This window comes from Clupea harengus, chromosome 10 (assembly GCF_900700415.2).
Source record: "Clupea harengus chromosome 10, Ch_v2.0.2, whole genome shotgun sequence".
NCBI lineage: Eukaryota > Metazoa > Chordata > Actinopteri > Clupeiformes > Clupeidae > Clupea > Clupea harengus.
Window position 1 is genome coordinate 964,877 of NC_045161.1, and position 12,816 is coordinate 977,692.

The window sequence follows — 12,816 nt, forward strand, 5'->3', positions numbered from 1 at the left end:
CAATTAATCTATCTCGAATATCCTCAAAGTTTACACATATCCTGGCAGGTTTAAAAAAATAATTAAATGTTTGTTTAAAAGGTTAAACCTCATGAAACACTCAGTGACCTGGGAAGAGGTAGCGCAATTTGTCCAATTTGAATGAAATGCTCTGTCAGCAGTAAACGATGAGATATCTTGTCATTTCTATTCACATGTTGTAATCCAATTACACTAAGAAAGAGGGGAAAAAATGCTGTGTTATCAGTGCATTTTCCACAAAAGATCTCTTTTCTTAGCCAAAGCAGACTACAGAAAGAGATTGCATTCAGGTCCAGGTGTTCAAATGTATCAACATAAACATAGCTCCCAACCTCCCTTGGCTTATGCATTCTCCTTTCATGTAGGCCACTGGTCACTGCTGCTCTTGCATGTAGGCCACTGGTCACTGCATTCTCCTTTCATGTAGGCCACTGGTCACTGCTGCTCTTTCATGTAGGCCACTGGTCACTGCTGCTCTTTCATGTAGGCCACTGGTCACTGCTGCTCTTTCATGTAGGCCACTGGTCACTGCTGCTGAATTGTTTGTAACAATGATGGATTTTTTTTGACAGATTAGAACACTGCCAGTAATCTACTGTAATTTTAAAAGCCAGTTCTGTGATTGGCAACAAGACGAGCTCGAGACGTTTGTTTTTGTGATTTTGTTAGCAGATGATGTACAGACACTGGTGTTCAAACCGAGTTAACAAGTATAACCGTTCTGTGCTGGCCAGTTCTAGAAGGTTTGCTGAGAACGGATGGCGTGATGGTCGACGGTGCAGTCTGCGATTCTAATTCAACAAGTTGCTCCTCATAGTCCTCTGGCTCTCCGTTCTGTATGTGCGCTCAAAACATAGTCCTCGCTTTGTGAATGGGAGAAAAACAGAAAGGAAAGGAACAGATTAATGTTTAGGTCTGAAAAATATGTTTATTGGTAGACTGTAATTTCTGATTTCTGCACATCCAACTATAAATTCAAATAATGAGTTGTCAAGCATGTCACTTTTTTTTGGCAGGTAGATCTGTTGTCTACTTAACTATTTATATACAATCACATTGCCTACACAAATTCAGATTCATTTAGTGATATTGTAAGCAGTGACCTGAGATTGATTTGTAATTGTACACCCCAGATGAGATGCCCAGAGGCAAAATGACGGATGCATGCAGATCTGAGCCCCATTATTCGTTTTAGATGGATTTCAGTGTTTACAATAAGCTCTTTGTATACTGCTAGAGATTTAGAATTTTACAATTGAACTTGTTATTTCTGCTAAAAGTAAAAAATAACTAACATATTTTCATTTCATGTCTCTATCTTTTGATTCGAGTTATGGAGTATCGGTATGGATAAGTAGTATCATCCCCATCCCATAGATACCCATCCCTACCGCCAAGTAACGCAGAGTTGATAAACACTTAATTTCGGTTGGCTGGTGACATCCTATCCTTTACAAACTCCCCAACAATTATTATTCCCTTGCGATTAAGGTGGATTAAGTAAATCTGCATCTTTATGCGGACGTGCAAAAAGCAGGTATGCAGCATTTTGAATTCCAGTGCTTTACCAGAATGTATACTTTGTTGTGATTGACGGCTAAGTGGGAATGGTAGTTCATTGTTGATTACCGGTTACCAGTTGACATTATTGCGGATCTCGTACAGTGAAATTTGAATTGATTTCACCGTAACCATTTGTGATGATAAAAGATTCAGTTTGTTTGCTCACATAACAATTTGGAAGGCCAACGAAGAATTTGAATGTATGATGTTACAGCCTAAAATGGCACTTACCATCGGTCAGACTATAAGTTGGTTACCTGTTGTTTAGATGGCTATGGTGCATAGACAAGTTCCTTCATCCTATATAATGCAATAGTGTTACGAGTATCTCACACACACACACACACACACACACACACACACACACACACACGTTATGAGTCTATGCTTGTGCTGAGCAGCAGGCATCAATTTTGACAAGTTGATCAGTATCATGAATCAAATAGTGGTATAGGCTATGTATTTACAATAGCCTTCTAATGTTAGGTGGGAAATGCAGTGCAGTGGATCTTACATGAGGTTCAGATATCAATGAGGAAATTATTTTATTTTATTTTTGAACATCATAAAGATACAGTGAAAATGTGGTTGCCACAGGGCAACCAGGGGTGATGAAATGGTTGCCACTTGTGTCAATTTGGTCACAAAGGGCAATAACTGTACTGCAGTAACATTTGAAAGGACCATACCTGTGATGAATGTAACAGAATTAGAAATTGAAGATGACCATTATAACTTATTATGCTACCTGTGTTGGCCCTCCAAAATGTACAAATAATCTTGTTGATGACAAGTAAGAAAGAACATGGATTAGGAATTGAGCAGAAAAAGGAAATTGTGAAATTATTATTATTATAATATAATATTACTTCAAATTTTGAAGTGATGGAAAAGAACTTGATGTTTGACTGGAGACTCTTCCAGAGTCTGGGGGCAGCAACTAAGAAGGCTAGTCACATTTGGTTTTGAGGCGTGAGTGATGGACTAAGGAGTAGTTGTGACGATGACCTGATTGACCTGAGAGTGAAGAATGGAATTGTTCTGTTGTGTTGTGTGGAGCTAATCCATTGAGGGCCTTAAACAAATAAGAAAATGAGAAAATAAATTCTGTATTTCCCTGGTAACCAGTGGACGTGAGGAAGGTTGTCTTTCTTTTGTTCCAGTTCCATTTTGCACCATTTGGAGTCGCTAGAGTGGAGTGGGTCAACTCTGTATTTAAGGAATTACAGTAGTCTAGGTGAGAAGAGATGGAAAACTCTTTTCAGGTCCTTCTGAGCTGCAGTCTGAAAAGGTTTTTGCACATCCTAGGTTTGTCCATGTCACTGTAGTGTATGGTCAAAACAGCAAAAAACAAGAGATGTGTTGGCGATGCCTTTGGTGACCCATTCAAAGTGAACTTTTTTGTCACTTTACTGTGCTGTACTGATAGTTCTGTGTTCTATAATGCAGTGTGAGGCTTAGTGTTGTCATGTAGGAATAGTTCAAATCTCTGCATGTTAAGCCAGAGACACACCAAACCGACATCAAAGAACTAGCTGCGACGAAGGCCGGTTGTTGCGTCGCCCCACGTTGCCTGTGTCTGGACCACAAAGTTGCACTTGAACACACCGCAAAGACTACAGCCCACGGCCAACTAGCACAAACCTTCTGTGCCTGTTATAGGAAATAACTCCAAACAAAGCAGTGTTTGCTTACCATTTTCACACCACTCTCGCTGTAATGAAATAATGAGAAACCTCACTAAATGGGTGCATGGATAGGCCTACTACAGCGACAGGCTCAAGAGGCTTTCCCCAACCTGTGTCGAGAGCTGGAAATAAATTAACTCTCAAACTGATTTATTGGGTTAAAGATGGTTATGTTAGGACTACAGGTTTGGGCAGTCTCAAAATTGGATTTCCACTTGGCTTCATGTGAACCACAAAACCATAATAGAAATGAGCAGAACTGGACAAATTGGTGTTCTAATGACAAATTTACTTAAAAAAATGTAAGGTGATTTGAAATCGCCTACAGATTATGCAGATGTTGTAGTAGTGTAGTGGTGCAGGGTTGAAAAGATTATTAATTGTACCAGTGAGACTTTCTGATTGAAAGAGGACAAAAGCTATTCCATCTGGTGATGGGGAAACTTTAAGTTTAGTAGGGATGCACCGATACCAGTATCGGTATCGGTGCCGATACTTCGTTAAAATACTCGTACTCGTTTTGAATTGCCGATACCAAGCACCGATACCACTCATCAGTATTTCACTGCATCAAACTGGCCGGGCTATGCTGACACAAAATGTGATTTATTGTCCTACCTGTCCTACCACTCTCTGCCAGACTAGTAAGTAGCGTATTTGCCGTCTTGTGTTGCATTTGCTTGATGTTTGACTGTGTTAGGAAAGTTTGTCATAGTGTCAAAGAATTTCAGTATACAGGTTTCGCTAAATTTAGCTGCTAGCATCTCGTTAGCGATAAGCAATTCCGTTGAGCTGCCTTAACGGCGATTTGGGCTCATTTTAAGATAAATGACGACGACAGGAGTAAGGCACAGTGTAAGATCTGCACTGCTACGGTGTCGAGGGGCGGAAAGGAAAGTACTTTGTTTAACACAAGCAATTTGATTAAACTCCTGAAGACACACCATAGTGCTAAGTACACAGAGTTCACTGATGCTAGTGGCGCAAGACCGAAGCAACCAATCTTAACTGACGTCTTGCAAAAGAAAAAAACGCGCACGCACAGAGAGAGAGAGGTAGAGAGAAAGACTGTGCCACATAGGTTAAGTGATTGTTTGTGTACTTGAGCAGGAGATTCTTCTGATCCTTTTGTAACTGAAATGTGCTCTTGTGCTAATCCAGTAATAGTTCTGTTCACTTTTTGTTAAGCAGACTGTGTTGTTAACTATGCAGCAAATTGAATTGCCTTTATCTGGTTATATTTGCATTTTGTCTAATGTGATGATATTGTCTGTTTGAAGGCTTTTTTTTGTGTGTTAAAACCAGAAAGCTCTGTTAATTTTTGGCTTGGGATAGCCTTCTGTTAATTTTGTACAATAGGCTTGACATAATCTGCAGAGGATAAAATAAAATCTGCCTCCAAATTAATTGCACTTTCATGGAGACCAAATCTAAGAAGTATCGGTACTCGGTATCGGCAAGTACACAAATAAAAATACTCGTACTCATATCGGTTTGTAAAAAAGTGGTATCGGTGCATCCCTAAAGTTTAGTGCTTTTCCATTTGTACCCAGTAGAGAAGAACCAATTTCTGATCCGATTCCGATACCTGAATTTAAATATGTACTGATGGAAAATATATGTTAGGGATCGAGCAGGTACACAGATTTGAGGGTTCGTCAGAAAAGGGTTAATTTCACATAGTACATTTATTCAAACGAGAACCTACAAGTCATAGGTAAGGAGTTGTGTGTTTGTGGATGGAAAAACACATTTGTAAATCATTGAATATTTGTGGATCATGGTACAGGCATTTACAAAAACAATTTGAGACATTATTCGCCATAGCTTTTGAATCCCATATAAAATTCCTATTTGAAAATATAAAATTCTGAAGAGAAATGTTCGCTTCTTATCAGATATTTCTTATCAGACATGTTGCCAGTGTTTCCACAGCAGTCTAGGCTTCAAACCGTACTCACACATCAGTCTAGGCTTCAAACCGTACTCACACAGCGTGTACGTTGAAAGGTCGTAACGGAGGCATCCAGGTCTGGCTGACCCCATGCAGCAGGGGTTTAATTTTGAACACTGATCATGATGCCATTAGCCAAGTTGGAGAACTAAGCAGGTGTTTCATTTTGAACACTGATCATGATGCGATTAGCCAAGTTGGATATGGAGAACTAAGCAGGTGTTTCATTTTGAACACTGATCATGATGCCATTAGCCAAGTTGGAGAACTAAGCAGGTGTTTCATTTTGAACACTGATCATGATGCGATTAGCCAAGTTGGATATGGAGAACTAAGCAGGTGTTTCATTTTGAACACTGATCATGATGCGATTAGCCAAGTTGGATATGGAGAACTAAGCAGGTGTTTCATTTTGAACACTGATCATGATGCGATTAGCCAAGTTGGAGAACTAAACAGGTGTTTCATTTTGAACACTGATCATGATGCGATTAGCCAAGTTGGATATGGAGAACTAAGCAGGTGTTTCATTTTGAACACTGATCATGATGCGATTAGCCAAGTTGGATATGAAGAACTAAACAGGTGTTTCATTTTGAACACTGATCATGATGCGATTAGCCAAGTTGGATATGAAGAACTAAACAGGTGTTGATTGTCATTCTTAATTTGTACTCATCGGTGCTGTTCAGCTGTGCGTGTACAAGCTATGTTTAACAAGTGTTAAGCAGGCTAAATGCCCTTCATAAATATGTCCGGATGGGTATTATACTGTATGTCAAACTGGTTGGTTTGTGTCTGCCCAGCTGTTTTTCCATTCATTAGAAGTCAAGCTTTTTTGAATCAGGGAAAAGTCAGGGCATGTGACCTTTTGACTTAGAGTGGGAACCCTGGTAAACTAATCGTAAGTTTTGGAAAAGTCAAATTAGATTTTCTTCATATGCAGGTCTAATGAAATTAATGATGATATCGTATTCTTCCATGGATAATGAATTTCTGCTTTGCTATGCTTCCGCTGGAATTGGCAGCCTAACGAGTCTATTAGAAAACGAATGGAAAAGGTTGAATTTTCATTCAATAACTAAACCCAACCTTTGGAGTAGTACGCAATTTTGTGTATCATAATGTTGTGAAAGGTCATAGACATTTCAGTATGGGTCCTTTAAACGTCATGGAAAACTTTTGAAATGTTGTTAATGATGAAGCTTGAATCTAGTTTAGTCTGTGCATTTCATCTAACTGGTGACTGCAGTTGTAACTGACACATGTAATTATTGAGGCTTATGTGTTTATTTATTTCCATTTCACACTAAATGCTCCCTGTGGTGCTGTGCGTCTCTCATCCTCACTCCGTGTTCTCTTAAATATGTTTGAATACTCATATTACTCCTAGTGGGCAAGGGATAAGTTTATCCTTAGCTTAAGTCAGTCTGTCTTTCTACCCGTCATGTCCCGAACAAATTATAATGTTACAGACCCTTCTCGCGATAGTAGGCGTCTTTTTCTCGAACTGTTAAGAAAACAAAAATAGAAAATGTGCTAAAATCGGTCGCCAAATTTACTGCAAGGTTTCTCATGTCATTACAGTGAAAGTAGTATTATTCCAACTTCAGTGAATGGGTACTGAATCATTTCTGTGAGAAATAGAACAGCACCCGGTCAAAATAATTAAAAGAAAGTCTAACAATAGCTGTGTTCTCTCCCAAATGTGTTTCAGGTATGGATTGTGCTGACAAAAATAATTCTGCCAAGAAGCTTGTCCAAGGTAGGTTGGGTCATTGGACACGTCAAAATCCCCCAACTTTTATGAAAGATTTGTGTAATTGTAATTGCAAAAGGAACTGTTTTTAAAAGAGATTCACGTCATTACTTTATTTATTTTTAAATACATCGTTATAAAAGCATTGTCAATTCAATTGAATATCCCAGGGGTGTCCAAACCCTTTTATTTTTTTTGAGGCTCCATTTATACACAGGAAGTTCCAGGAAGTAGAGGAAGACCAAAGACGAAAAGGGTCTCGGTGTAATTGGATTGACTATTGAGCTCATATATCAACCACCTTTTGCCAGAATCAAGGACTGCTCCTTTAAAGCTGCTACTAGAAAAGAAATGCTTTTTGTTGCTGTGTTGGTAACTCTAGGTTCATCAATGTAGACCTGATTTAGGTGCGTTAATGCCATGTTGGTACGTTGTATGTTGGTAAGATAATGACCTTGTAGTGTAATGACACAAGAGTTATTTATCCCGCCGCCCGGGGCCAAACTGAGCAATTGGGGGAGAAGGGCCCTGGTAAGAGAAGTGAACATTTGGTGCAAATGACTTGTACTTTGGCGTGCAAGCATTTGGTTGCTCCATCATGACGACACGCACAGCTCCCCACCACCCCTACTTGCTGGCTTTGGCTCCCTGCAACTTTTTGCATGCCAACATTTTTGATTTTGAATAGAATTTTTGCTTTATGGACCTTTTGTTAATAATTATTTGAACCATTGAGCTCTACTCACTCCAATTCATAGAGGACTGTCAAGCGTTTGCATATCTCACCAGCAAAAACAGGTTTATATAAAGAATCAGAATCGTCTTCTGTTTAACCCCACCAATGGCTCAAATCCTAATGGATTTAACTGTCATTTATGTTGATGGCAGGCCATTTAAAAAAAAATTAAAAATTCCCCGCAGACTAGTTTGGACACCCTTGGAATATTTGTGTATTGTGTTAGCAGATTGGTTAATCGTAGGTATGCTCATTGCTTTTTAGCTCGTCTCCCTTTCAAACGGCTAAATCCTGAACTCAAAGGGAACCGGGAAACAAAGAGAGCACGAGGTCCCCCGGTCTCATCCTGCCTTGGAAGTGGGCTTTCTGATGGAGAAAATGATGCGAATGACTCTTCTCCCCCCTTGTGTCATCGACCACCTGTAGTTAATGGACGTGGGCCCCTAGATGGGTTTGTAATTAAAAAAAAGCACCCTGGTTGTCCTCCAGCGGTAACAATTGACTTGACGGAAGACTCCAATTCCTCGGACACTGTCCATCAGCGGAAACCACGTGCTGTACCAGAACCCTCCCCTCCCACAGATGAGCGCATACCAGGGGTTCTGGATGCTTCACATCCCGTCAATTCACAGTCTTCTGTGCCGACCGTGAAAGAACAGAGTGATGGTCATATGGAAAAAAGTGACCTTCAGGAGAATACAGTCATGGAGGAGAGTATGCAAGAAGATTCTGAGGGTGAATTGAGGCATGAGAGTGGACTGCTATCATCACCTGCCTCGTCTAGCTCTCTGTCCACTGCGGAGAGCTCACCAGAGGCTAACAAATCTGCTCAGCGCACTCCATCATTTATTGAAGTAAGTGGATGTTATATTAAGGTAAAGGGACAGACTTACACTGTGTGGTTTGTTGGTCAGAAGAAATGCTTCTTTATATTTAACATTAGCATTATAGTTATCATCAATCATCGACTTTCAAAATCATGACCGGTCGCTGCCATCAGGTTGTATTTTAATGGGTAGGATTTTGAGTCAGCATTGCAGGCTGAATGGAATCTTCAAATTCAAAGATCTGAATTATATTGGTGGATGCTATATGAATCTAAATGTGGTCATCTTTTTTTTTTTTTTTTAAGGAACCTGATGAGAGTTCAGAGATGAAAAAAGGGAAAAGAAACTCTCTTAAGGTAGGTTGTCAAAGTAAATTCATATGTCCTTCATTCCATCTGGTAAAATCTCCTTAAAGGCTAGTGAAGAGGATTTTTAGTTGCCATGTTTAGACTATGCCATGTCATCTAGATCTCGCTTAGACCACTGCAATGCAGACTGACAGGACTGCCAGTATGTATGCTTAAACTTGTTCAGATGGTTGGGCAGAAAAAGGATGCATGTCATGCCATACCATAGTTTATCCTGGTCCGTTGGCTCTGTGTGGCTGCAGATAATTCATAGCTCTTTTGCCGACGTATAACATTGCCAACACATCACCCTCCAATTCCAAGCACTCTGTCATGTTTGTGACTCCTTCCTTCTTCTGAAGTTGACTCGGCATTAGACATGCAGATGTACCTGACAGCCGCTGCATGGCCTCGGTCTCCCTAAGAGGAGCTCTCAACCTCAACTGGACCTGGTTCTGGGGAGTGACTGGGTGGGAGACGAGCCCCCAGCTCGCCTGTGCATGTGCTAGTAGCTGCAGGGGCATCAGCGTTAGCTCTGGGTGTCTCTGCTATGCTTTTATTGGTATTCTGATTCAGCTTTGTAGAAGTGAATCCAAAATGGGCTAGTATTTAACTTTTACTTTCTCTTTGACATATTTTCCCTATTTCATCAGTACGGAGTCTGTACTTTTAACAGATCGAAGTCAGGGGGAAAAAATCCACTGCTTTTCACGGTTTTCTAAACTTCACATTTGGGTTGTGGACCATTTGCAACGTACGCCACGCAGGTGTTTTATAAATTATATAAACATCTGATGAATTTGCTATGGCATCTCCCTGGACGGACTACAATGGCTGATCATTGACTTGCATGATTTGGCACAAGGTGCCATTTGGAGAGAGAAAGAGCAGTTTTATAGATGGCACACTTTTGTTGGTGAAGATTTAAATGAGTGATAAGTAGGGTTGCAAACGGGCGGAACATTTCCATAGGAAGCTCGGAAAATTTTGAAAACAATTTGTTTGCAAAAGTTAGCCTATAACAGGGAACTTTAAATGTATTTAAAAAATAAGACTAGGGAAGCCTAGCTCAGCTGGACCCTGGATGCAGTTAAATTGTGATGTCTGCTTTGTGCTGATGGACTGATGCTGGTAGGCTACAGTAAAATAGGCTACCGGTACCTTTTTTTACCCCCGGCTTGTATACGGGGCCCGGCCTTTATTTGTCCGTATCGACCACGCCCTCGGCTACTATGGGCGACAGTGGTACAGTAGGTAGAGAAGTCGTTTAGTAATCAGAAGGTTGCTAGTTCGATTCCCTGTCGAAGCGTCCTTGAGCAAGACACTGAACCCCTAATTGCTCCTGATGTGCAATGTGCCATCAGTGTAAAAATGTAAAATGTGTATACATTGTAAGTCGCACATATGTAAGTCGCTTTGGATAAAAGCGTCTGCTAAATGACTAAATGTAAATGTAAATGTAACTATCTGAAGCCCGGCCTCTAATTGGATCTCGGTCTTTATTTGAGGATTTACGGTTTGCCTATTAACGATCACCTCCTTATAGCATGCATACTTGAACATATGCTAATTACCAAATTGGCATTCAGCAATTGTGAATCAGTCCGTGGCTATATGAATAACTACTCATACATGTACCAAGGATTCATGAATGAGACCATGTGTAAGCAGTGCAAGGGGTGTTCTCTTCTATCTTAGTTGAAGAGTCGTATTTTGGGGTGCAAAGAAGTGGATTTCTGAACACTTTGTCTTCCAGATAAAGGAGGATGAGAGGCAACACCAACGTGCTGAGAGGGAGAGACAGCGCTTGGAGGCCAAAGCTGCGAATGAGAAAAAGAAGCTGGAGGCTCGTAGACTGAAAGAAGAGAAGGAGAAAGAGAGGAAGGAGAGGAAAGAAAAAGAAGAGAGGGAAAAGAGAGAAAAAAGGGAAAAAGAGGAGAAAGAAAAGGCAGAAAAGTTGAAGACCAAGGCAGAAGAACGCAAGTCTAAGCAAGAGTGAGTATCTCTGCTATCTGTGATGGCCTCGTGCACGGTAATGCAGACACATCCCCTCACACAGCATATTCCCATGTTTCTCTGCCCTACATATCTGATTGAGCTTATCATCATTGGTTGTCATCATTAGATTTACACACAATCAAGTGTATTATAGTAACACGCCCCTAAGTTATGCTTGCAGAAGTGATATTAATATTTTCAGTTCAAGGGGGCGGGAGCTGGATTGAAAACCCCATGTCCTAAATGTTAATGAGCGTGGCAAGCCTATCCAAATAAAAATGAGTGGAAAAGCTACGACGGAAAAGTCTTAACCTGGTAATGTGCTATTTTTGTCCTTTTTTGTTTCGTTACCCCAGGGCAAAACTTGAAGAAAAGCGAAAGAAGGAGGAGGAAAAACGGATGAAAGAGGAGAAGGATGTACGTTAACTTTTGTGATGACTGGACCAGATCCAAATGCATGCGAAGTCACAGTTCTTGCCTTTACAGTTCAAATTAGTCAATGCAAGTGACTCGTATCTGTTTATTTTGGCAATGGATCGTTGGCCTGAAATGGACTACATGTTTACACTTAGTCATGTGCATAATTCCCATGTCTTGCTACAAGCCCTCGAGCATCTGGTGAAAACAGCAACAGCAGCCGTTGTTATTTTACCAGTGTCTGGCTCAACAGAAACGGCCTACTTTTTAAAGGTTGTAAAGAGTAGATTGTCATGGCAATTTCATGATATACATTGAAGCCGTTCTCATCCTTTTTTCAGCTGCACCTGAGTCGATACCTAGATCAGCCTTATAGGAAGTGTGGAGGCCAGTGCCTGTCATGAGCTGCACATTAGGGACCTCTGGTTTCAGGACTTCTAACCAATACAGTTTCACGACATACAGTCTGGGTTTCTTTTCTTCCAGGAGAGTTCATTATAGTAATAGAAAATGTCCCTCTTTTTTTTCAGAGGCTTAAAGCTGAGAAAGCCGAGATCACACGCTTCTTGCAGAAGCCCAAGGCTCAGCTTGCGCCAAAGGTTAGATTTCATACAGCTTTGGAGTGTTTATATCTCTATATTAAAAACAAATCATCATGGAAATCTGATGAGACCTCTCTCTTTCAGACGCTTGCATCTGCTTGTGGCAAATTTGCTCCATTTGAGATCAAAGAACACATGTGTTTGGCACCATTGTGTCGAGTGCCGTGTGAGAATGCAGTTTTAGACCAGTACCTGGCTAAGCCAGACAGGAGCGCCAGTTGGCTGAAGGAACTGACGAGGAGGAAGCCACGTTGCTCTGGTCCAACCAAACCCAAACCCAAACACCAGGATCCAGGAAGGTAGGACACGGCTTAGAGCATCACCACAGATTCACCTAATTCATTTTCCCACTTTCATGAAAGGTTTTTCTGTACAACCCTGACTGTAAACGTACATAAATTCTAAACAATAAATAACTTCTGCCCTGGCAAGAAAATAACTGGTTTTGAAAGTAGGACACTTTGAAGTTTATAATTATGTTGACGTGTTGTTGGAAGGAAGGAAAAGATCACGGAGTCGCAGATATATTTGAAAATAATTAGGAATGTAGTTTCACTTTTTCTAACGTTGCGAGATGTGGCCTTTGGGGTTCTGTGTTCTCCAAGTGGCCTTCTAGTTTTCTTTGCTTAGTTTTTTTTTCTTTTGTTCGTGTCATTTTTGTTGGAAGGCAACAGCGAGAGATTGTGTTTTAGCTAACGGGTGGACTCTACTTGCTCCACCTGGGAGTGCTGGCAATGTAAATGAGACCTCATGTTAGAGTAGCCAGCAGTGGCAAAGCAACGTGTGCAGACTCTACTATGTTGTTTTACGGTCTTCTTATCCTCTTATAAAATGTTCCCACACTTTGTTTCTGTCTAGCTAGCGTTCTCCATGGTCAAGTTGGAGCTGAGATGATTTAGTTTTT

General features: G+C 40.6%; 1 protein-coding gene across 1 annotated transcript in view; it reads left to right on the forward strand.

Moving 5' to 3' along the window:
• The window catches only part of LOC105908717 (chromatin assembly factor 1, subunit A (p150)), a 134,686-nt gene that overhangs the window by 108,917 nt on the left and 12,953 nt on the right, over positions 1-12,816 (forward strand). Inside the window, exons 3-9 of the mRNA XM_031574927.1 lie at positions 6,944-6,991; positions 7,986-8,575; positions 8,854-8,904; positions 10,652-10,890; positions 11,250-11,310; positions 11,841-11,909; positions 11,997-12,211. Coding sequence (XP_031430787.1) covers positions 6,944-6,991; positions 7,986-8,575; positions 8,854-8,904; positions 10,652-10,890; positions 11,250-11,310; positions 11,841-11,909; positions 11,997-12,211 — 1,273 coding nt within the window. The remainder of the gene's footprint in view (positions 1-6,943; positions 6,992-7,985; positions 8,576-8,853; positions 8,905-10,651; positions 10,891-11,249; positions 11,311-11,840; positions 11,910-11,996; positions 12,212-12,816) is intronic.